The sequence below is a fragment of the Parasteatoda tepidariorum genome, chromosome 8, assembly GCF_982258835.1.
Source record: "Parasteatoda tepidariorum strain Cologne lab strain chromosome 8, Ptep-v5.0, whole genome shotgun sequence".
Lineage (NCBI taxonomy): Eukaryota > Metazoa > Arthropoda > Arachnida > Araneae > Theridiidae > Parasteatoda > Parasteatoda tepidariorum.
The window spans coordinates 78,874,258-78,900,540 of record NC_141762.1 but is presented as its reverse complement, the minus strand read 5'-3'; the positions used below and the strand labels follow the sequence as shown (position 1 = coordinate 78,900,540).

General features: G+C 28.9%; 1 protein-coding gene and 1 pseudogene across 4 annotated transcripts in view; one reads left to right on the top strand and one right to left on the bottom strand.

Annotated features, from left to right (window-relative positions):
- Positions 1-26,283, bottom strand: part of LOC107451291 (very long chain fatty acid elongase 4) — a 69,866-nt gene that overhangs the window by 18,180 nt on the left and 25,403 nt on the right. For 2 of the 4 annotated variants that reach the window (XM_087169213.1, XM_043056108.3), the window contains exon 2: positions 1,258-1,353. In XM_087169213.1, the coding sequence (XP_087025339.1) occupies positions 1,258-1,288 (31 nt within the window). In that variant the 5' untranslated portion in view covers positions 1,289-1,353. Of the gene's footprint in view, positions 1-1,257; positions 1,354-5,158; positions 5,283-22,447; positions 22,581-26,283 lie in introns of those variants that run through there. The other 2 variants (XM_087169212.1, XM_087169214.1) reach the window with 2 other exon arrangements.
- Positions 1,961-2,918, top strand: LOC147806464 (uncharacterized; annotated as a pseudogene).

Sequence of the window (26,283 nt, the reverse complement as noted above, 5' to 3'; positions counted from 1 at the left end):
ATAGAATTTCCGATAACGGATAAAACAAAATTTTGTTTTGAAAATTTCTTTTTGCAATATATATATATATATATATATATATATATATATATATATATATATATATATATATATATATATATATATATATATATATATATATATATATATATATATATATATATATATATATATATATATATATATATATATATATATATATATATATATATGGCTTATCATACGAAGATGCCAAATATATAAATATGTCAGTTTTTAACTGTTCTATGTTCTCTCGTTTTAAATAAAGAAGGTTCGCAGACTTTTTAATCTGAGGGTACCGTCTGGTGGACCGCAGAAAGGAGGCGGCATATCTGCCTTCGGCCCGTATTGAATGGTCATCAGGTCATTGGTACGGCCACCCTCTGGGTAGCGGGCTTCGTGGTCTGTTCCTTCGTCCTCGTGATGTTGTGGGGTTGCATTCGTTAGGTGGTGCTTGCCGTCTTGCGTATGGACTCTCTGAGCCTCTTTCGCTTAAGTCAATTCGTGTTATTTCTTATTTAGTATAGTAATATTGTTTTGTGTTGCCCAGATTTTCGTCAGCTGCTGTTATGCTTCAGAAAATTCAGCAATTTTGAAGAGATCTATTAACATGAAAAATTTAACAAGCAAACATTTTAGAAGCCTCAAAGACGCGATTCGAAAAACACTGAGCAAAGTAAAGCAATTTTAATGTATGCTTGTATAAAAAGAAGACTAGCTTAATTATAACACAATAAACTTTGCTTCTGTTCCCTGAAAAATGTCCAGCCTCACCATATAAACATAAAAACAGCAATAGAAAATGAAATGAAAATTTAAAATATAAAAACCATAAAGCCCTCAATTGCATTATCAAAGACCGAAACCCAGGAGCATTGAAAAATTCAGGTTTTTTTGCAGTTTCAAAATTTTTTTATCTATATCGATCTGCCCTTAACCTAAACTAATTAACTGAATGCAATAAAAAAAATACTTTTATCATTTCTTAAAAATTGTGAATTTTATTTGTGTCGAAATTAGTAAATAAATTATTGGTTGGAGAACCTGTTTTTGTAACTTGCTTAAGTTCAATATTGCCGTTAATATAATTGCAAGCCTGAAAAAACTGCTCTGGACCTTTTTCTAAATTACTTAGTAAATTTAAATATTTAGTAAATTATTTAGTAATTATATGCTAAAATTTTATATAAGAAATATTTTGCTAAAATATTTAGTATACAAAATTATAGAACTTACCATTGTTCTTGATGAAATCGTAAAATATCATCTTTTGGACTCAACAAATACTTGAATTTAATTTTTCAGAATATTCCGGAAGTTTAAAAGTGGTTTCTATAATAAAAAATATTGACTATTACTAAACTATGTAAAAAACGATAAAATATAATACCTTTAACTTAGCATCAAAATTCTTATTTTTTAATTAACATTGAAATTCAAATTAAATTATTCTTATTTTAATGCATGCATTTTTTGTGGCACAGATTGCTCACATTTAAAACAATCTAAATTATGAGCGCTGAAATACCACAAAATGATTTATTCTTACGATTTAAGATAGTCTCATCGCTCTTTAACTTCAAATGAAAAATATTTTTAAAAATTATTATATTCCTTTTTTTAGCATAAGTGAGTTAAACATTTGTGAACAAAAATTTTTTTCTCTTAATTTGTTTGAGAAATACTGTGAAATACATAAAATGGGAAAATAACATTAAGGGACTCAAAATTTCAAACGTTTTCCTGACTTATCGATGAAATATTTCATAGAGCCAGCCTTACTGGCCAGCCTTACAAAATACTTTAGCAAACTTTACAGTTATGGCTCTCAAAACAATACCTCAAAGTAACTTTGTAATTGGGAAAACCACCAGAGCCCTTTTAGTCAGGCTTCGTCTCAAAATGCTATTGCTAAAAATTTTGAGCCACATTCCTTTCATTTCTGCATGACGCCAACAGAAGATTTTTACAGGGTTCATTTTCAATACAATCTTTCTTCCTCCATCAATAAAAAGAATACTCTACCGGAACATCTTAGACAACTAGCCTTGGAAATCATAAATAATATCCCTTCAAGTGACATGTGCATACCGATGGCAGTAAAACTGACAATCTTGCAGGTAGTGGCATTTATATTGAAACACCTCACAAAACTTTTACTTTTAGTCAACAGAACCCAGACTTCTGTTACATTTTTTGAAGTGAATTACTGGCAGTGGATGCGGGACTTGAAGCCATTTTGAGGGAAAATTATTATGGAAATCTCTGGATTCTGACTGATAACTGAAGTTCAATGGAACATCTTAATAATTGGATCTATGTTGGTGATAAGACAAGTATATCTATCCTCCACAAGTTGAAGTGCATCTCACTTCAACATGATATTCATTTCCAGTTGATCCCATCCCATGTGGATCTATTTGGTAACGAGAAGGCAGACAGTCTAGCAAAGAACGGTTGCAGCCTGCCAACTTCTGCATCTGATAAACTTACCAAACCTAGAACTTTTTTCTCAGATGAAAAACTTAAGTAGAAGGCTTTGGCCGGTGCCCCCCGCTCGTGATTGGTATAGGGCTAGTAAGTCGGGACAGTGGTTGATTCTTCCATGCGACAGAAAAACCAATACTTGCTTTTCACGCCTTGCCAGTGGACATCTAAAATGTCTTACTTTTTCTGAGGATATAAAATTCTACCATCTTTGCCCAAAATGCCACTGACATCAGGCTTCAGCTGAACATATTTCAAGCTGCTTGGGTCTTCTTCGGGCAGAATTTAACACTTCTTCTCTCCTTGTCTCCGACTTTTTACTCGTCGGAGAATTTATGGATCTGGTCTGACAACGTCAAACTTATGGAGATAAGTAGCAACAACAACAACAACGGTGAAATTAGATTGAAGGCAGCCGCTAATCTAAAAAAGGCTTTGGTACTTAGGAATTTACATCCATCGAAAAAAAAACGTACTATTTCATTGAAAGTATTTTTCAATTCGATTTCATAACATAAAATATCATCTGCGCAAATAAATTGCCACACATTAAATTAAACATTCGCATTATTAAGATTACATCTTAGTTTATGTAAAAATCACATTTTGTTCATATATATATATATATAAAACAGAGAAAAACATCAAAATAATATAATAAAAATTAATGAGAAGAGGAAAAACTATTAAAATAAAATATTTTTCAGAATTATTAAAAAAAAAATATTAAAAAGCTGGAAAACAAAATAATGAAAAGATGTACTCTCGTCATCAGCTCCCACTATTCTATAACCAAAAAGGACTGCTTTCTAATATTGCATTAATATAGCCAAAGCAAAATATATCAATACAATATTGTGAGGAGCACTCAAAAAAATTTAAACGAAAATAGATCACATTAAGTAAAAAATATACGACATAAAATATATGAAGCATAAAAACAGAAAAATACAAAACAAAACACAAAACGTTGTCTATAAAGTGGGTAGAGAATTCCAATGAACTTACACGTACCGTAAACCGGGGAGAGTCTACCCATTTTTTCAGTTTGTCAACTTGCAAGTGGTCAAACTTTTGTAAATATTAAAGAAAAAAGGCTTTTAATAGGTGTTTCGGAATCGCTATTTATCCCTCTTTAAAGCTGTGAAATCGATTTTAGAAAATATTAACAGTTACGCTGCTACTGTATATTTTTATAGAACTGCTGACAAATCTCTCGTATGGGGCGAGTCTACCCATTCTACTAAAATGAATGTTAATATTGTAAATAATTGTAAATATTAATATTAATATTGTAAATAATCAAATTTTACTATTAAATTGTTATTTTAGTTACTATATAGGATATTTATGAAGTAAAATTCATAACTTTATTATATATTCCATTTTTTTTATTCATAAAATAACACAAATTGAGTATTTGATCGATTATCACATTTTGATCACAGTTTTGTTTTTATAATCATTAACATTATAAAATAACATTTTTATCTGATCATTGTTGATAAAAATAAATTAAAATTAATATAAATTTACAATTAAAAAATTAATAAATAATAATAATTAAAGATTATTAACAAAATCGAATTTCAAACATTGGGAATCATGAAAAATTCTTTTCCCATTCTTTTGGGAGGTAATAATAATTTATAAATAATAATTTATTTAACTTGCATTAAATAAAAAAAGTTAATTTTGTAATATAAAAATTGAAAAAATAGGTAAAATAAACATATTTTATATTTACATTTATATTTAACCTATAAATTTTCTTATTAATGATAAATTTATCAATGCAGAATTAAAATAATATACTCAAATTCATTTAAAATGACTTAATTTTAATATAAACAAAGTTCTAAATTATATTATTATGCTTTATTAAAACTAAATACGAATGGGTAGACTCGCCCCGCGAATTCTGGCTTTTTGTTTACAACAGCAAAACTTACATTCTTTTTGGTTTTTTTCATAAAAAATTAATGTAATCTTAATCTTAGATAAGTTTATCACTTAACCAAAGTGAAAATAGTAATAATAATAATATATTTACGGAGCACCAACTAAAAGTTTGCTGATTTTCAATACAAATCTCTCAAAAGACGTTTGAACAGGTTGGTTAAAAAGACACCAAATAAATAAAAACGGATCAAACTACTACAGCGCCATCTTCCATAGAGTCTGAACTAAGTCCTCCGTCGGTAAATTTTTTTTATTTGCAATTTGAAATAGTGAAAATTAAATAAAACTAAAATGGGTAGACTCGCCCCGGTTTACGGTACCGAAATCTTTCCAGAATGATTTAAAATGTTTTTGTAATAAGCCTGCCAGATTGCAAAATATAAAAACAAAAGTGCAAATAGGGGTTGGAAGCGTAAATAAAGGGATCTTTCCCGGCGCATTCTTACAGCAGTACGAGTTATTGAGTTAATTGTATGTTATTATTATTAATCAATTTACTAGAAACTTCTCTGTTAGTTAAATTTATATTTTTACAATGCACAAATCAAATTTGGTGAATCCGTGGCTAAAAATTTGTGCAAACGGTTCACGTCATGTTTTCTTTTAAGTAAATGCTAAATTTCTAAAATAATTGAAATTGTAAAATTAAATTGTATAAACTTTAAATTATCCAATATAATATCATTACCTTGCTAGCATCCATTTTAGGGTCAATCCAAGGAAACTAAAATATCAACTTTGCTTCAGTAATGTAGTAAGAAGTCGCTTCAGTACTGCTGTACGAACGCGCCATAAAAGATCCGTCTATTTACACTTCTAATCTCTATTTGGGCTTCTTGTAATCTAGCAGGCTCATTACGAAAACATTTTAAATCATTATTGAAAGATTCCGATACGTATAAGTTTATTTAAATTCGTTACTCACTTTGTAGATTACATTTAATGTTTTGTTCTGCGTTTTTCTGTTGTTTGTTTGATAATTTTATTTCGTATATTTTTAACTGAATGTGTTCAATTTTCGTTTCAATTTTTATTTGAGTGCTCCTCACGCTATTGTATTGTACTGATATTTTTTGCTTTGGCTATATTGATGCAATATTAGAAAGCACTCCTTTTTGCGGATATAATCGCGTGAGTTGATGACGAGATTATATGTTTTCATTATTTTGTTTTCTAGGTTTTTAGTAATTTTTTTCTTCAAATAAATATTTTTTTAAATAGCTTTTAAAAACAATTTTGTTAAATAATATTTCTTGTCTTTTCATTAATTTAATCTTTATTGTGCTAATATATATGTTACCGGCAAAGTATGAAACGCCGGCACGTGGGTTCAAGTATGTGTTAAAAGATGACGAAAAAATAATACATAATAATAAAAATAATATTGATATGTATGAAAAATCGCATGATCTAAACACATCAGAAATTATAAATATTACTTCTCGAGAAATATGAAAAAATGTATTAGTATAGAAGTGTTTCCATTATTTTTACATAGAACTTTTAATTTTTACATAACTTGAAAGTATTTAAATTTGAAAATACTTTATGCAAAAAAATAATGAATGAGAAATATATCAGAAGCATAAAGAAGTAATATATATATATATATATATATATATATATATATATATATATATATATATATATATATATATATATATATATATATATATATATATATATATATATATATATATATATATATATATATATATATATATATATATATATATAGGAATAGATTTATATTTCACACATTGCCTAGGCATTCTATAGAAAGCCAAATGCTATTTAAGCAAAATATGAAATAAACGTCCTGATGAGGTTATTATGTAAATGATGTGCATCTTACTGTGAATCACCGAAATCGGTGGTTGTTGACTTTCACCGGTGAATGTTGACAATCACATAGTCGCTTTGGTGAATGTCCGAAATATTTATTACATCCGATTTGATATTAATTTATTCGTGGATATAATTACATTTATTCGATATTTTAATACTTACTGACGATAGATTAGAAGAAACATCAATGTTTTTTTTTTAATTTTGATATAATATTGCATTTAAAGTGCATTTAAAATGTTTTTGAAAGAAATAGATGTGGTTCAAACATCAATTAAAGTAGTGAAGGCAAACAAAATTAAGTTATTATTTAAACTTTTATTTCCGGATGAATTATCAAAATTAAATCGTAATAAAATACTAAATTTTCAGAATTTTTTTTTGAAATTAACGTTGATGAATTTTCAAACAAACTTAAAGAAATTTGTGATAATTTTAAATTTGTCAGAATTAGTCAAAATTTCAGATATTTCAAATATTTCCAGTGAGGGAAATAAAAATGAAATTGCTAAACACATCTTAACTTGTTTATGTGATTTCAATTACTTGAAAAATTCTATAGTAATTGAAAATCCCTCTGAAGATGAGGTGGAAACTAATCAGTTTGAAAGTAAACAAACTCAAACTGATTTTGAACCTCATTTACCAATTAAAACTTATGTAAATCAATTTACACAAGTTAGTTTAAATTCTATCTGTACAAAAAGTAGTGTTGATAAAGATATGGTATCCTATAGTCAAAGTTCTAGTAATGACATAAATAATAGAGAACCAGAAGCAAAATTAATAGTAAATTTTTCTGATATTGAAGCAGTGACTCCTATGTTTAATGGAAATAAGCATGGAAATATTAATTCTTGGTTTGAAAATTTTGAAACTCATGCCAATTTATTTAAACTGACAGATATGCAAAAGTTTTTATTTGCAAAAAGATGTTTGAATGGTAATGCATTAACTTTAATTAGAAATGAAACTCATTTAAATTCTTATGAAAAATTAAAAGGTCTTTTGCTTGAAGAATTTGGACTTAGTTGCAATAGTGCAGAAGACCATGCAATGTTGCAAAAAAGAAAGCAAAGGTACAATGAAACTCTTCATGAATATTTCCTAAAAATGAAAGAAATTGCTACTCAAAGTGATATTGATAACTAGCTCTAATCACTTACGTAATTCAGGGAATATCAGACCAAACAAATAATAAAACAATTCTTTATAGAGCCAATAATCTTTTTGAATTTAAACAAAAACTTAAAATTTATGAAAAAATTAAAAGTGACTTAGACAAAAATAAATTTCAAAATAATAAGGGACCATATATGAAAAAAATAGAAAACCCAAAATATGACATTAAGTGCTTTAAGTGTAATGCACCAGGACATAAAGCTTCGGCTTGTCCTAAAAATAAAAATGTAACCCTGAATGTGACAAAACCCAAAATACATCATACAACACAGGAGAACCCAATAACTCAATGTAAATATTGCTCTAAGAAAGGACTTTTGAATCAATTTCACATGGGCTCCTCGTGTGTAAACAACCCTAACAATGTTGTTGATGTAGACGTCCAAAATGTGACAAATAAACAATAGCAATTTATATCCGGATATAAAGTGAATGATAAATACCTGAATAGATATACAGTGGAAAATAAATACCTAAAGGGACGTCCGAAACCAAAACAAAATAAAAATGGAAATAAAGAGATACTATTGAACGCTGATACCGGGTCAACATTGAATATAATACCAAATGACTTTGCGTCAAAATTAAATATTTCTATTAAAAAATGTGAGAACTTAAATGTTACCCAAACGAAAGGACAACTTACACTTAGCAAAATTTGTGAGTTTCCCCTTAAGATAGGCGAAATTGTTAATTCAGTTAAGTTTTTCATAATTGATACTGAATTACCATATGCTTTACTAGGGTTGCAAACTTGCGAAGATTTTTGTTTGTTTATTGATTGTGTAGGGCCAGTTGTTACCCAATTTGGTAAGCGACTGATCACCTCTGCTAATTCTAATAGTGACAACTTATCTTTGCACATTAGATAGCAAAATTTTCCAAACGTTAAGGTTAAAAATGTTGAAAAAATAAAAGTTAAAGATGCTTCAGTAAAGGTAAACATTTAAAAAAATAATGTAAAGGGTAACAAAAATAAAAAGAAAGAGAAAAATAGGAAAAGGAAAGAATGACCAAGAAACGGATAACAAAAATAAAAAGAAATTTAAGTAAAAAAAATTTTGAAATGGTACATGTATTAAAGCTTAGGAAATCTCACTGTGCTTCATGAAATTCTGTTTTCCTCCATTTTAACGGGGAATACAGACTTTCATCAGGTAAATAACCCCATTAACCACACAGAATCTTAAATTCTGATTAAATGACACTTAGTTGTCCACCTATTTCACATGAAGAATGCGTATATTTTTAACCATACAGAATCTTAAATTCTGATTAAATGACACTTGTTGTCCAGTTCGCTTTGCATAAATATTTTGTATATTTTTGAGTGAAAAATTTTTTGAACATTTTAGTAGAATAGTTATATAAACTTGTTTCATTTTTCTTTCTGTTTAGTTTACTAAACAGATAAATTGCATTATCACGTTTTTTATAGTTTTGTCATTGTAAATAATTGTTTTTTTTTTTTTTTACATATAATTGGGTATACTATAGCCTACGTCACAGGTTGTGTTATTCCTACTAAATTTAACCCATGAACGGCATTTTCTGCGAGCCTAACTTCAAGCCACAAATAAACAAACGAAGTGTTTGATCGTTTAAATAGCTGCTCGCCAGATTTTATTACATTATAAAGAAAAGTAATGGATATTCGATTTTTGATTAATAATTGATTTATGTGGATAGTGGCATTTATGTGGATAGTGGCATAGAATTTAGCATTGCGTCATGGTAAATGTTATTCCTATACTAAGTGGAAGTAGTTGTGTTTTTTTTATATTATACCCAATTGAAAAAAAAAATATTATTTGTAGTAGGGAAAAGGAACAGTCGTATTAACCTAAATCTTAGAAATTTAAAGTATTCTAAATTTTTTATTATGGCTTACCAAAAAAAAATTTTTTTTTTTTTTTTGGGGGGGGGTAGGATGTAATACAAAAAGTATAAATACTTTTGTATTAATAAAACCATTAAAACTCTTTCGTTTTCATAAAATGTCTTTGGTAAAGAATAGGTGTAGAAATTCTATTTTGGGACTTCAAGGATGAAAACATACCATTGAATTATAATTAGATTTATATTGCTAAGGAGGAGTTATTTTTACAATCTTGTCCCTCTTTCACTTCCTCTTTCACTTCCATATTAGGAAGCATTAAATGATTATCCATGATGCGTAGAGTTACAAACTATGCAGTGACTAAGCCTTTTCACCTCCAATGTCTGTCAGTATATAATCCAGGAGCAATTGTTTTCGCATGTCTCTTGCTGAATAACGTGTTCCATAAAAGATCTGCCGGAACCATCAGGAGCTTTATCCACATCCTCTCCCTTGTGGAGTGGGGATGTGAACTGTTATAACCAATTGCCTACCTTTAAATAAACCTTTAAATCACTTCCATATTAGGAAGCATTAAATGATTATCCATGATGCGTAGAGTTACAAACTATGCAGTGACTAAGCCTTTTCACCTCCAATGTCTGTCAGTATATAATCCAGGAGCAATTGTTTTCGCATGTCTCTTGCTGAATAACGTGTTCCATAAAAGATCTGCCGGAACCATCAGGAGCTTTATCCACATCCTCTCCCTTGTGGAGTGGGGATGTGAACTGTTATAACCAATTGCCTACCTTTAAATAAACCTTTGGATAACGTATTAGGGCCTACGACTGAATTATTAAAGCTGAATACAACAATGATAAAATGGATGCACAGTCCGCAAAAAAAAATGAATCACTCTGAATAACTTTCGTTCTAATGAGCGGATTTTCACGAATTAAGTTTCAATTTTAATGGTTTCTGGGGGTGACCTCAAGTATGCTAATTAATTAGTGCTAACTATTAATTAAGTTACGAAATCAGACACAAAAACGTACTTTCCCTGAATAAACATAATTTTTTTTTACATATTTGGAATCTAGGCACTTAAATTAGGGGGGGTAGACAAAATTTTAAAAAAATTGGGTGGTAAATTGGGTCACAATAAAGATTTATATATTTGGCGATAGTCCAGAAAACCGCCAAAAAAAGTCGCCTGCGCTAATGAATATTTTAAGATAACCCATTGACTAATTCAAAAGAGGAATGCTTAATTTTACTAGGTTGCTAAGCAACCAATCCCTGACAGTAAAAAAATTGAAATAATGTTCTGTGATTGCTCGGAGAGGTTTAACTAATTGTTAATAGAAAATATCTCGTAGTTTCTGGGCAATAGACAATTTTTAAGCTGATTTCTGTCCAAAAAGAAAAAAAAAATTTTTAATCCTCGTTGAAAAGAAAATTTGAATCGATTTATAAATTATTTATGATTTTCTAAGTTTTTAGAATTTAAATACATGAACTTTTTATCTGATATTATTTCGATTATGCTGCTTTTGCTACATTTATTCGAGGATCTCATACTAAAATCAAATTAACATTACTTATTATAGCTATATACAAATTTTTAGGGATAATCATTTTTACAGCTTTAATCGAGTCTTCTAGGCAAGAAAGTGTGAAGAAAAAAAGTGCTTGAAAATTAAATGTAGACTGTTTAGTAATTCTAATGCACATTAACAAGGTTTTCTATAATTTACGATATTTCTTCTTTCTATAACTCAAGGAATTGCTGAATGTTTAGTGTCATTTTAAAAACATTGAAATATCTTATGCTTAAGAATAAGATATTGAAATAATATGTTGCATATTGTATGATTCATTGCTTAAAAAATCGCTTCATTCTGGTAGATATTTATTTTACATGGTTTTCTTTGGATAAAGATGATTAGCAAATAGCATCCTCATGTTTCGATACATTCCGAAACTTACGTTCGCAAATTCACCATAAAATGTCACACAGCATATTCTTCAATTACGATAAGCTACATTTACCACCAAATACTGCTATTATGGTTATTTTCGTTTTCTTATATATGGGTCATTCTCAAAAAAACAGTCATTTTCATGTCCCCAGTATATTTTATGTTTGTTTTACAGCTTGCGAAAAGAAAAAATTCAGGGAAAGTGTCCTTCAGAATGCAAGCTAACAAAATAATAAAAATAAAATTATCAATTTTTATTTTTTATTTATTTTAGGTAATTAAAATATACCAATATGTCATTCCCTCACTTGTCCCCACTGCTGATTTAAAAAAAGAAAAAAATTGTTTCTGAAATAAAAATTATTTTTTTGCAAATTCGTGTTTTTTATTTCAGAATACTGAAATATAGAATTCAGAAAATCAATTTTAAATTTAATTTCTGATAAAAATATTAACACAGCACTATTTTAAACTTTGTCCCCAGTGTTTCGCGTCATTCCCTCACAACAATGTTCTTATCACCTGCAATCTTCTTAGAATAAAAATATTTTAATAAAAACTTCAGAAGTTAACAATTGGCATCATAGAACAAAATTGCAGTATGTTTCCATCTTCAACTTAAAGAAGCTTTGCTGTGGAATAAATTTGAATGAATCAAACCACGTAAATTTTTTTACATTTGTCATTCCCTCATGTCATTTTTTAGAGTAAAATAAAATACAACTTCATCGAGAAAGTGGATAATTATATGTTGTTTTCTTGTATGAATATAATTGTATGTGATTGACTTCAGAAATTAATTAGGCCTAACTGTTATTTTTAAATTTTATTGAATTCGTCATTCCCTCACTAGTGTATAAAGTGAGGGAATGACGCTGAAGTGAGGGAATGATTCAAGATGAATATATTATCAAATTTTTTTTTGTTCAATCTTGCCAGCCAATTTTATTTCTCAAACCTGTAAAAACTATTAAATATATAAGACTAAATTATAATAAATATTAGATATACTTAGTATGTTATCATTTTCAAACTTTAGGTAGATGTAACTTAGATAAGAACATGTATTAAAATAAAATATCATTCCCTCACTATTAGTGTCATTCCCTCACTTTTTAAGTAGTGAAAATAATTAATTTACTTAATAATTAATTTGAAAAATAAATTAAAAAATTTATAAATTAATTTATTAAATTAATTAATTTATTTATTAAATTAATTAATTTATTATTAATTATTATAAATTAATTAATTATAAATTAATTATTTAAAAAATTAATTAATTTAAATATTAAGTATAATTTATAGGATATATACTTTCTTTATAATGCCGTTACATATTTCTATTAATATAAAAAGTTTCAGAGCTTTTTATTCACTTTACTTTTTTGGGATTTTATGAACCGAAAAATGACAGTTTTTGTGAGAATGACCCATATATATGATACTCTCTTTTTAAACAGATCTCGTAAGATCCTTAAGATACTGAAATGGGGACACAAAAACTTAAAAGTTAAAATATTTAATTCCATTGACTCAAAGTATCTGGTCTCAAAATTTTAATTTTTAAGTTAAATATAACTTTTACAATATTGATGCTCTTACGTTTTTAAAGACCACATAAATCCTGTTAAAATATTAAAATGCATATGTTTACTTTAACGAGTGTAAAATCCTTATCAAAATAATGATCAAGACCCAAATGTAAAACAGTATAAATGACGATAAAAACTCAACTGGCTTTTATCCTATATTTCAATATCTTATTCTTAAACATAACATATTTCAATGTTTTTAAAATGCCACTAAGCATTCAGCAATTCCTTGAGTTATAAAAAAAAGAAATATCGTAAATTATAGAAAACCATGCGAATGTGCATTAGAATATAAAGAGGGAAGTAAAAGTCGACATGCTTCGAGCGTTCAAATATAATCACCCCTTCTCAAGACTTGTCAGGCTTGAATAACTTCAGAAAAGAATTCAAAAGAATAAAAGAATTACTGAAGAATTCTTTGAGATATTACAGAATCAGTCCCTGCTAAATATTTCATTGGAAAAAGCGATTCATGAAATAAAACGATGACCGCAGCAACATTTTACAAATATATTGCAAATGTTTCTACCCATGGCTAATTAAAAATGCTATAAAATTCCCTATTCCTTAGGTATAAATCTCATATCAATTTGAAACTAAGCAAGTTTTGCTCATCAAAACAAATTTTCTGGTTTAGTTTTCTACCTAATTCATGGAAATTTCCCGTTAGATCTAGAAAACAAAAGAATTGTAAAACAATATGTCAAGAAAATTTCACATCCATATTTAAATAAGATTTTCAGGCATCAACTGATGAAGTTAAAATGCTTTTATGAAATGCGATATTTTTCCATTCGATGTAGAAAACGTTGACTTTAACAAATGCATGCAAAACAGACAACAAGATTTAATGAGCAAGACAGCTTATCAACAAAACACATGCTTCGAGAGTAACGATGCACTATTGCTTCAGAAGCTTGAGAAGGAAATCTCACAAGTTATGTTGCAAATTTTTAAACGAACATTGACAGAAAAGTTTAATCTCCCAAATATCCAATAGCCTGTGCTTTTCTCAATATTGAAGAATTTGTTTCAAAAAGAACATTTGGTTAATCAAATTTTGGCACTGAAGCCAAAACAAGTAGCATTGATAATGAAAGTATCTTGAAAACTGATTTTGAGATAAGTCCTCTTGAGGCATTGTTAGTTGCCAAAACAATTGGTTCCATAAGTAAATGGTAAGTATTGCTGAGGACCCACTAGATATAAGTCAATGAGAGATGGATTTTACTCAAACTTCAAAACTCCTTTTTCTCATTTATTATCCAGTGAGGAATTCTAGAAGTGATACTGGAAAATCAAAAGAAATTTCGAAGATACATTTACATTGGCCAAAAATTTGGAAAAAAGAGGAAGGTTAAATCAAAAGAGAAAGAAATAAATTACTTTTTTGCATTAACTTCAGAAAAAGAACGAAAATTTTAAGAAATTGAAAAAGCTGAAAAAAAGTTAAAGCAGAAAGTATGACAAAGAGAAAAAAAATACTTAAAAGGATGAAAAAAAGCTTTAAAAAATATGGGGAAAAGAGTAAACACAAAAAATAAACATTCATAATTTAGAATAGACTATTAAACTGTGAGAAAAAAAAGGATTTTTTTTTTTTAAATTATATATTCAAACATATTTTACTTTCCATTCCATGACTGAAAAAAAGTAACATTTTCCACGTTAACTGTGGTTATATGTTGTAATTCCAAGTAAAATCTTATTTTTAGACACTTGTGCGGCCTATGGATTCATAACGAGCATCAAACATTCTCAAAACAGTGTTCATTCACTAGAAAATTTAGTGTTTATTCACTGGTAAGAACTGTTCCTTCACTTGGTCATCTTACTTATTATTCATACCACCAAAAGCTTAAAACAATATTATGTAAGTTATCTAATTTTTTTTTACATAATTCTCATTTAATAACAAATATGTCGACACCATCATTTAGCTAAAATTAAAAATTTTGAAATGTTTATGATTTTTTTTAAAGGCAAGCTAAGCTTATAAATGTTCCTTCATTGGTTAGTTTACCCTATAAGATGTTGAGAAATTTTTGATGTGAGAGATGCTTAAAAATGTTGACTGCGTATTTTTATTAGTATTTATGAAATATATATTCAAGAAATTGATAAATATATTATTCCAAATCTATGCATACGTATGTATATTATTGAAATTGTATAAGTTTTTGAAAAACAAAATCAAAAAATAAAAAATAATCACATTAAATAAGCACAATCTGATGTAAAATCATATTCTATCAGATGCACGCTTTTATAAACCTAGGCATTCGTTGAATAAAGTGTTTTTTATTCAAAATGTTTTATTCAAATTTCTTTACTAAATTGTAAATAAATTATTAAACGACTAAAAAAGAAACGTTATTCGCGATCGCAACGCTCGAGTACGCCGTCTAGCGGGAGCCTGTAAATATCGGACATTAATTTATCACGTTTTCATTTAGTTCCATCAAAGTCATTGACTGAATCAGACGCCATTTTTTAGCAGCAAATAAGAAACAAAATTTCCCTAAGGAAAAGGCCGAAGAACTTGAAAAAAATCTCCAGAATATTAGTAAATCTTTCAGGAACAGAACACGCCAAACATTTGAAGAAAAATTCCTCAATAATTTTTTATTTCTATTATCAACAAACTTGCAACTGATGACTTCCGATTTCGGATACTGTTACAGATGTGTGTATTAAGGTAAAATGCATTTCTTCTGTCTTCAATTCATTACGAATTAAAGTGAAGTCAACATTGCTTTCGTCATTCCAGTGAATAAATATGAATTCAGAACATACAGAATTGTAATAGTTATAACATATTCTTCTTCGTTATAGAATAGTATATATTTCTGTATCCATATAATTCGGAAAACAACAATAAAAAATTATCCAAGTTACTTGAAATAGTGCCATTTGTGCTGATTCTTAATTAATTTAAATCGTTTTCTTGGTAAGTTTTTTTTAATTTTGAAAGAATAAGTTCAACTAGAATTCAGCTATTCTGTTTTTAGCTACATATTCAAATTCATATCAATTATAAAATTTTGCTGTGTAGTATGTTATCTAAAAGTAATGAAGGTATAAACTATGTATCTATTATTTGAGAATAAAGTTTTCAAGCAAGGAACTTATCATTTTGGAATTCTCCGGGAATCATAAATCAGGTAAGTGCAATGATTTTTACAATAAAAAATTTGCTTGTAAATATTTTTTTTTCATTTGATGATGGTTCTCTACAGAATGGTTTTTTACGTCTGATTAAGAACTATAAGAATAATAAAAAAAGAAACAATATGAAAGTTTTTATTTCAATGTTAAGAATTCTTAAAATCGTTTTTTTTATCCTAAGAATTCTTTATTTTCCGTTTTTCAGTTTATAATTTTTTGATAAAAATTGTTCTCAAAATACTTTTGAAAAATTAAATGGTATAACATTATGTGTTTATGTATACTTCTTGTATATTCCAATGTTTGAAATAATATGATTCAGAAAAGTATGGAATAAAAATTCGGTACTTACGACGCGTTAACGCCACCGCCGCTACAGATTTGGCGGTTTTTAAGTGCCGCCAATCTACACTTAAAATTTTTGCGACAGTTCATAAAATAAAACACTTTATTTAAAATCAAAATAGTTAATTGGATTTCGGTGGAAAATGAGCCGATATAGAGTTTAGCATAGATTCAAAACAATCATATCGCCATATGAACTCTGATGAATAAGATTCCAAATGAAATAACATTTCCAAAACGTACGATTGCCAAGATAAAGTTTTATGTTGTGGGAATTGGTACATTTTCGTTTTTTCGGTAAAATATTTCCCTCCTGAAAAAATAAAATTGCATCTTGTTTTGTTTTTGGCAAATCCCAAAGACGAATATTCGTAGCACTAAAAGTGGCGACAAAAAAGAATTGTTTTTTTTTGTTTTTGTTTCGTCAGCATTCTTTATTTTACGTTTCTTAGTTTCTAAATAATGATTTTTATTGAAACTTGAAATTTTTTGATAAAAATTGTTGTCAAAAAACGTTGTTTACAAAATTAAATTTCATAAAATTATGAGGCTTATGTATACTTTTTGTTCATTTTAATTTTTGAACTAATATGATTCTCAAAACTATAGAATGTAAAGTTTAATTGGGCCTTTCATGTTATATCATTAAATTTAGTAATACTATTTCTCGGGCATTAGGTTTTAACTCTTATAAGAATATACATATTTTTTTCTGTTAATGTACAAATATTTTTCCGATGTGTTTTGGATATTCCTTCTCTAATAAAAAGAGATACCATTTTGTTTTCGGTTGTACAAGAAAGAAGATCAAGCATTTTTCTTTTTTAAATTTAATTAGCCACATTAAAGAAGGAACGTTGCAATGCTACACGCTACATTAACGACGTCTCCAGAGTAACTGAATGACGGTTCATATGGAAATCGCAGGTAAGCGTCTCATACAACAACGCCCCCTATAGTTCGTTGCGATCGCGAATATCTTATGGCTTGAAAGAAATAAAAATAAAGAGATTAGCAAACGATTATTAGGGGAAAAATATGAATGAAATATTACGCTACGCGCGCGAAGTCAAGTTCCTCGCAAGTTTATCACATTTTAATATTAATCGCCTCATTTAATCATTTTTTTATTGTCGCCAAATTATTTTTTTAAAAATAATTAATTTTAATTTTTTTCAGCTTCTAATAAATAAAAACAGTTGAAACTTTTGATTTTTCAATTGAAAAATCTGTAGATTAATATGGCATAAAAAAAATTCATACCTTATAATTCAAAATTTTTTCATCCTCAATTTAATTAAATAATAAAAAATAATTAATAATTATTAAAAATTATTTTTTTTATGAAATTATCTTTGGGTAAATGAGTTTTATGAGTGGGTGCAATTTTCTTCATTAGTTTTAAAAATATGACCAAAAACGTAACAAGTGAAATTAACATTAAGGGGTACGAACTTTAGATCGCTCTTCTGATCAAACTATGGGGACCATGCTTCCCAGATTGCGGCTACCCCCTATATTTCGAGGGTTAAGAATACAAATTTGTGGGGAAAAATGTATGTTTATTCAGAGACAGTACGTTTTTGTGTCTGATTTCGTAACTTAATTGATAGTTAGCACTAATTAATTAGCATATTTGAGGTCACCCCCAGGAACCTTTAAGATTGACACTTAGTTCGTGAAATTCCGATTATTAGAACGAAAGTTATTCAGGGTGATTCGTTTTTTTTTTTGCGAACTGCACCCCTGTTATTATATATATATGTTACCGTTAAAGTATGAAATCCGTTATTTTATAGAATACCTAGTTATTCCATGAAATAACTGATCGTGTCTGTTAAAGTGTAAAACTCTCTTGTATTTCATGGTTTAACTAGTTATTTCATGGAATAACGATCTGCAGCCCGTTAAAGTGTTAAATAATCTATATCATACATCTCGCGCGACAAATGTTTCGAAATTCAAGCGAAGAAGATGAAATTAATGTTAGATAAATCTCATTCTGAAGCCTCTGTGGGGATTACCGTCCGTATCCCAGTGCCTGAAGTTGACAGAGGAAAATGTGATGCCAAATCTATTTTAGCTATCATCATAAAAATTACCGAAAAAGGATTTTTCCAATTGGGCACAAGAAACGGCCGCATAAAACAATTATATTCCTGATCCCAGTTCAGTGTCTGCGAACAAAAATTAATTAAAATCGAAGAAGTACCGGATGTAGAAATATCGCTCCGGTCGGTTGCTACAGCTCAAAGTTTAGGTACTGCTCAGGGATTTAAAAAATGTTCGTGTAAAACCCTGTGTGTCAACAAAAAAATTTTCTGTTTTAGAAATAATGTTCTTTGTAATTCCAAGTGTCATTTTAGTAATCTTTGTTGTACAAACGTTTATATATCAAATTGAAGGTAATTTAATGTAGAATTTAATTATGATTACAGTATTACAATATCTGTATCACAAAAAAAGTTATGCAACTAATAGTAAGATCTATCTTAGATTTGCATTTTTTTAAAGTGATACGTACACAATCAATGCTTAGTAGGATAACCCTTATTTTTAAGACAGCTTCACAGCTTCTTTTCGTCGAGTGAACGAGTGTTTGGAGTTCATCTTTCGTAATCACATGGTGCCAAGAATCAATTATAGCTTCAATAAGTTGTCTTTTATTGGATGGACGTTTTTTTCGTACGAGAATTTTCAAACGTCGACACAAATTTTTAATTTGATTGAGATCAGGGCTGTTTCCTGGCCATGGTAATATATCTATACCTTTATTTTGAAACCATGCTTTGCATACTTTTGCTGTGTGGCATGGAGCTGAATCCTGCTGAAAAATAAATGGTGCGTTGTTGGGGAAGAGGTCCCTGATGGAAGGTATCAATTTTGGTTTCAGGGCAGTTTCGATGTATTGTTTACTTGTTAGTTGAAAATTACTTGTTAGTGCAATAGCATCAGGCGAAGCGATACTAAATAAATTTTATCTTTTCCAATGGGATAAACTACAAAAAACGGGCTTTGCTAATCTCAATAACTCAAAGCCATCAAAAAGGGCAACAAATAATATTAAACAAAAAAATTTTAAATATTTTAACTTTATCAATTGAAAAACTTAGTGGAAGAACCAGGTAAGTTACATTTTCAGAACTAAAAAAAAGTTGCATCCGAACTATTTAAGTACCAATTTATTAAAAAGAGGGACAAATATTTCTTTGTTTTTATTTATTTACTCCTGCCTAATTTGAAATAAAAATCATGCAAGCATACTGAAAACTGATGTAATTAGTTATGTTAAGATTTGAGTGAAGGCAAAAATAGTTCTGTAACATTAAACATATCAGTATTGATACAACCACTTTTTTTATTCTCTCTGATTCATTAATTTCCCATAAATTTTCACTTACCTGGTTCTTCGACCAATTTCGTTAATTGGATCGGTATATGATTTACAGTTTTGGACATGATTTTGTAGTGCTTCTCAATACTGATTTATTGATTTTTTACTAATTTTTTCACCCTCTCCGTGCGAAGAACGGGTATTCAGCTAGTCATTGATAAAAATTAAGAAAAGTTCCTAAAATGAAATCTTGAAAAATTAAATTACTAAAAACATTTTTAATATTTATAATTTTTTTGTCTATTAGATAAGTACGACTCAAACCAAATTAAATTAATACCTCTTATTCCAGTATAATTGAGTTTTTGTAATAAAATTGAATGATTTACTTTAACAAATGCTTTGGATATATTTAAAAAAATTACAAGAATTCTACAAGGGATTATTGTTCCTTGTGTAAATTAAATATATAAGTTTTAAAAATGCATCTGGGATGCGTCTGTTTGTAATACAACCTAGCTAGTTATCTGCAACAACAAAAAATTTTCATTAAAAAAATATCATAAATTCAATATGACATTAATTTTTCGGTTGCTTTAGAGAATATAGACCAGTGTTTTCCAACCTTTTTTGTTCCATGCCCCACCAAAGCCTTTCTAAAATTCTTATGCCCCCCTATGTAGCAAATACATAATTTTTAATATTAAAAAATTGAATTGTTCACTTAAGAAATTTAAATGATAGGTTTTAGGAATAAATCACTAGGAAATTGTTAACGAAACACAGTAAGTAAATTTTCAAAACATATAATGAAAAACCAAAATTCAAATTCGAAATAATTTTAATAAAGATTTTTCTATAATAATTTAATATTTTTATTTATTGAGATCCTTGCACTTGATGCTTGCGGCACAGAGATTTTATGTTAGAGATTTTATGCAATTTGGTTAACTTCAGTCTCAAGTCTCCCTGTTGTATTACATCCAGACGATTTCTTTTTTTTACCAGTAAATCATTTACAGCACTAAATCCACATTCAGCTAAATATGAAGACGAAAACTGTAACTATAGTTTCCTTGCACATTTGGTTGAATTTGGTTACTGACTCATCATTTTGCATTTCTGTGAGTTCTTCTCAGAGCCTAACAAAGGCAAGGGCATATGGAACAGTTGCCCAGGGCCCCACATAACAGGGGGCCCCAAATCGATTAGAAAGTTTATTTTAGGTTTCCTTCTTTTATGAACTTTTTTTTAAACGAAATATCAGTACAGTGCCGTCAGTTCTATGTTAGCTTCTTCATTAATCTATCGTATGAACACAAGAAATCTATTTTTCGTAAATCCATGGCTTTTCAGCTCGGATTTTAGGTAAACTTGGCAATTAAGGTGGACAAATTTGACCAATCAAAAGACTGTATTTTTACATATCGCAAAATGGGATATGTTTACCAAAATACAGGCTTCTGATTGGCTTAATTGAGCCATCGTAATTGCAAAAATTTAGCTGAATTCCACCCTAATGTCAACAAGGATATGAATTTTTTGCAGCTGGATGACAAAGTTAACAATTAGAAAACTGCATTAGGCATGAAAGGACATGGAATTGTCAGAAAATCAATAAAATGGACAGAACGATATTTCGTCTGACCATTGAAGGGGGGGGGGACTTAATAGCTTTTTTAAGATTTTAATCAATTTTCTTGCTGTATCTGTATAATGAGGTGAAAATTTAAATACCTCCATAGAGTTCGGTTCTTTATTACTGAAGTAGTGAAGCAGAGGGGGACCCCCAAAGAAGTCTTTGCCCCGGGCCCCAATTAGGCTAAGTCGGGTCCTGGTTCTTCTTGATACTACATATTTGATATATCAGACAAATCCACTAACATTGGCTGCATCATCCGTGTTGCAAAATCAATTTGTTTTAAATCAGAAAATCTTTCTTGTAAATCAGCCGATAAAATTTTCAGATGATCGACAGTAACAAGTAAAACGGTATCATTTACTTCACATTTTTGGAGTCAATGAAACGGTTAAAAGTTTTTGTTGTTAATATATTTCTGACATAACTCAATAAGGGTAATGAAACCAAATATCTTCGCTTTTGCATCAACAAGAGTTTCATTTGTTCCTTGAAGTTTCTTATTTAATATAGTATTTAGTTTTTCAAAGATATCGGCTAAATAACTCACAAATGCTTTACCATCGACTGTTAACAGATACTCAATTTCAGGTTTGTCACATAATATTTATTGGCCACAATTATTTAAGAATTTGTTTTTTTCCTTCAGTTTTGGCACCGAAATCTAGCATTGCATTTAAATGGCCCGGAGCAAAAGGGTTAAATACGAGTCGAGTCCATTTTCGAATTGCCCCCCTTAACAATCAAATTGCCCCACATTGGGAAACACTGATATAGACAGAACTGAAAGCGGTCTTATAATTCAATAAAATATTTTTGTTACGGGATTTAAAGATAGGTTTTATGTTTACGGTGCAAGTTTTAATACACTTTGAAATTGACCTGAATCAAAAGATGAGTTTAAAAAATAAGTTAAAAATTCAATGATTCAAATTAAAACTTTAAATAAAAGCACATATCTTAAATTCTCAGAACTTTATTTTTCAAATTTAATTCGAAGTATCTTAGGGATATCTAATAAAACTAAGCGAACTTTCTAATATTTAAAAACAGAATGTCTACCTTTAGTAAAAACAGGATTTGGACAAGGAAAACTGATACTATTTCTTTCTATACTATTCTATTACTATTCATACTATTTCATTCATACAAATAATCCAAGTTAACAATTTATCAGTTTTTACCTCTAAACTTTCTATCGTTATATTTAGAAAACTCATTAAATTAGAGGAAGTACGTTGCTAACGTGATTAAGCTTATTTTGCAATTCCCTTATTCAAAACACGTCTTTGAGCAAAAATATGAAGGAAAAAACACATACCGTCAAAGAAGGTGTGGTATCGTGTATATAGTAATTGTTTTGTAACATAAATATATATTTTTTATTGAACTTTTAATTCTTGAAATACATACTTTAAATACACCTTTTCGCGATGACTGTCATTAATTTAATCATATTACTTTAATATTCTGTATTTTTGTCAAATAAATAATATCTTAATTAAGGAAATTTGAGTAATTTAATTACTAACTCTTTAATGTAATATTTGTTTTGTAAAATAAACCTTTGGTCATGTAATCAATTAGCCATGCAATCAATCCCTCCCATGTAATCAATCATGTAATTAAATCAATTATAATCAACCATGTAATCAATTAGGAACTATTTACTTGAGGTGTGTTAACTAAATTATTTTTTCACCAGGTTATTTTCACAATATATATTGGTTTAGAATATTTTAAATAACTGTTTATTATTTAGATAATTGTCTATTATTTTTTATTTTGAATGATTAATATTTACGTAGATAAATTGTTAATTTAATTTTACTATGTAGTTCAACAACATTTTTATTTCATTTCACAATTTTTTTCCTTTCATTTTCCTTTTTGTCAACAGTTACCTTTTGATGTTGCCCTCATATTAATCGTAGTCAAACCTAAAATTCTTTTCCCCCTGGGAATTTTCTGTGTAAGTAATCTTTTGTATGTGAAGTTTCTCCCATCACTCGTTTAAGACTAGATATAAATTGGCTGTCATCATCTCAGTAAACATCTCTGCAAACTATTTAGCACCTGCAGATCCAGCTGTGATCATCAAGTAACTTTTTCCTTTGAGAATGAAAGCAAATGCTTCAAGAACATTCTTTTTGTGACTCGGAATTAAAATTTTAATACACTATCTTAGCCACCACTGGAAAAAATATTTCCTGAAATTACGGAAAACCCATTGTAGAATTCTCATCAAAACCAATTTATCAACTTCCATAACACCAGTAGTACATATCACAGTCAGTGATACGTATGAATTAAGCGTCATCTGTGAATAGCGATTTCTTGACGGTTTTCTTAAGTGAATTTCCCATTAATGTTTCCTCTATGACCTTGGCTCTTTAGCACATAGCTTATTTTATTTTATTTCGATTAATACACATTATTAATATAAATTGAGCATTCGTGTCAATAATAATATGCAGATTTTTTACTGCTCCCCAAAACGCGAATAAGTATCTTTACTCCTTATTTTTACTTTTAAGTTCATAAGTTAGCTTTTAATTTCAATTAATACATATCACCAATATTAATTGGCATCATTATCGTCAATGATAGTGGGACTATTTTTTTGCTGTTCTTCTAGACAAATAAATACCTTTACTCCATAACTTTTGCTTTCCAGTAGATAGCTTATTTCTGTTATTTCAATATGGATATATTTCAATGTGGATATATTTCCTTAATTAATTAAACATCATTGGGGTAATTAAGCCTCATTGTCGTCTATTTTTTGTTTCTCAACGAATTAGTACCACTTTCCCTATAATTTTGCCTTTGAATACATACTTATTTTCTTTTCTATTCTGTTTTTTTTTTAATTCAGGAACAAAATGATTCCTCGTGCACCACTGAAAAAGTACAACTCGAGGCTTACAGACGTAAGTATGGTAGCAAACAATATAGGATATTTAAACAGAAATACATACTAAAAGGGCATGTAAAATTTAGAAAAGAAAAATAAAAATAAAATAAAAACATTTACAAAAAGGATGAGAAAAAAGAAAAATTGAAGTAATACACAAAACAAAGTGATTTATATATTTGCACTAAAAACTGTAGTGAATTTGTAGAAAAGTTTGAAGATGGTTTTGTTTCCCACAAAAGTGCGAAGAGGGAGAGGAAAGTTAATATTGAGCGACTTTAAAGCAATTATTAAGTTTTTTCTATTTTTCTCAAAACGAGAGCATTTTACAATAAAATGCTCGACGTCTTGTGTTCTTCCAATATTGCAATCACACAGATCACTGGAACTTAAGCCAAATCTTTTCAAATATGCCTTGAAGTTGCCGTGTCCAGTGAGAAATTGCGTCACATGAAAGTTGCAGAAAAAATTTTGGTTTTTAAGTCTTTGATTAACACATGGAAAGAAGAGTTTATAGTCAGTGAAGCATTTGTAGAAGCTTGATATTGTTCATTCCACACGGTTTGAACTTTATGCCTGGCTGAAAGTCTAAAAAAAGATTTTGGGGGACTTATATGACAAATGGAATCAAGATTAGTCGCTTGTTTCGCCAGAAAGTCAGCTCTTTCATTACCTAGAACACCGGAGTGGCTTCGGACATGTGAAAAGAACACAGATTTACCCTCGGATTGGAGTTCATTTAAAATAATCCGCGAATTAACAATAATTCTATTAAATGAAGTGATGCATTTAAGTGCAAATAAGGATGAAAGGGAATCTGAACAGATGAGGAATTTTGATGAAAGAGATAAGTTGTTTGAGATCCATTTAATAGAATGGTAAAGACATAAAAGCTCGGCTTGGAAAACACTGCAGTCATCAGGAATTCTAATTAGGTGGTTCTCCATTTCTATATTATTATAAAAGATCACAAAAGCCAGGCCAACTCTGTTATTTAATTTACTTCCGTCTGTATAGCAAACAACCGGAAAATCACTTTCAGTACTATTGCAGAATTTAATGGTATCAATAGGTTTTCGATTACCTGGATGTGGAAGATTAGTTAATGAGAAATTTGAACTTAATGAGATGTTGCTGATATTGTTTTTATAATCCATGCCCTGTAAGATATAAATATCAATGGGAGGAAAACCTGATAAGACGAAACAAGCATCGTAACTAATAGTCCTGTATCCCCGTACAATTCTGAGAAGAATTCTTCTCTGAATTTTACGCAGATTACGTACATTTACTTTTTTAAGTAGGGCATTACCCCATACTCTAGATGCGTAGCAAACGAAAGGAACAATTCCCTGTTTGTAAATTAAACTCATAACATTGAACTTTAAACCATAAGTATTGCATGAAACCCGATTTAATCCTTGAAAAATATTTTCGCATTTTTTTTTTTATAAATAAGTAATATGTTTTTTCCAATTCAAATTATCATCAAGAATAAGTCCCAAATATTTAATTTCACTAACAATAATATTAGAAGAGCTGCTAATTGTCCAACAACTTTTGCTTCCAAATCAAGGTACAGTTGTTGATTCGAGTAGTCTTTATTTTTCTTTTTGATAACCATGATTTTGGACTTATTCGAATTGAAATCTAGTTTTTGTTCTTTGGACCATTTAACAATAATGTCTAGGATGGTTTGCGCCAGTAAAAAATAGTGTCCTCACATTTGCCTTGCAAGCAGATTAAAAGGTCATCAGTAAAAGCAATTGTTTAATAGCCATTGATGTTTGAAATATTTAAAAGTTCATTAAGAATAATGTTCCAGAGCAGGGGTCCAAGGACTGAGCCTTGAGGGCAGCCTCTTTCGAGAGAGCGAAGAATGGTACGATGATCAAGTGTTAGAGTGGTAGATCTCTCACACAAAAAGTCTTTAATGATATTGAAAATGTTGCGTGGCACATTACATTTTCTTAGCAACTTA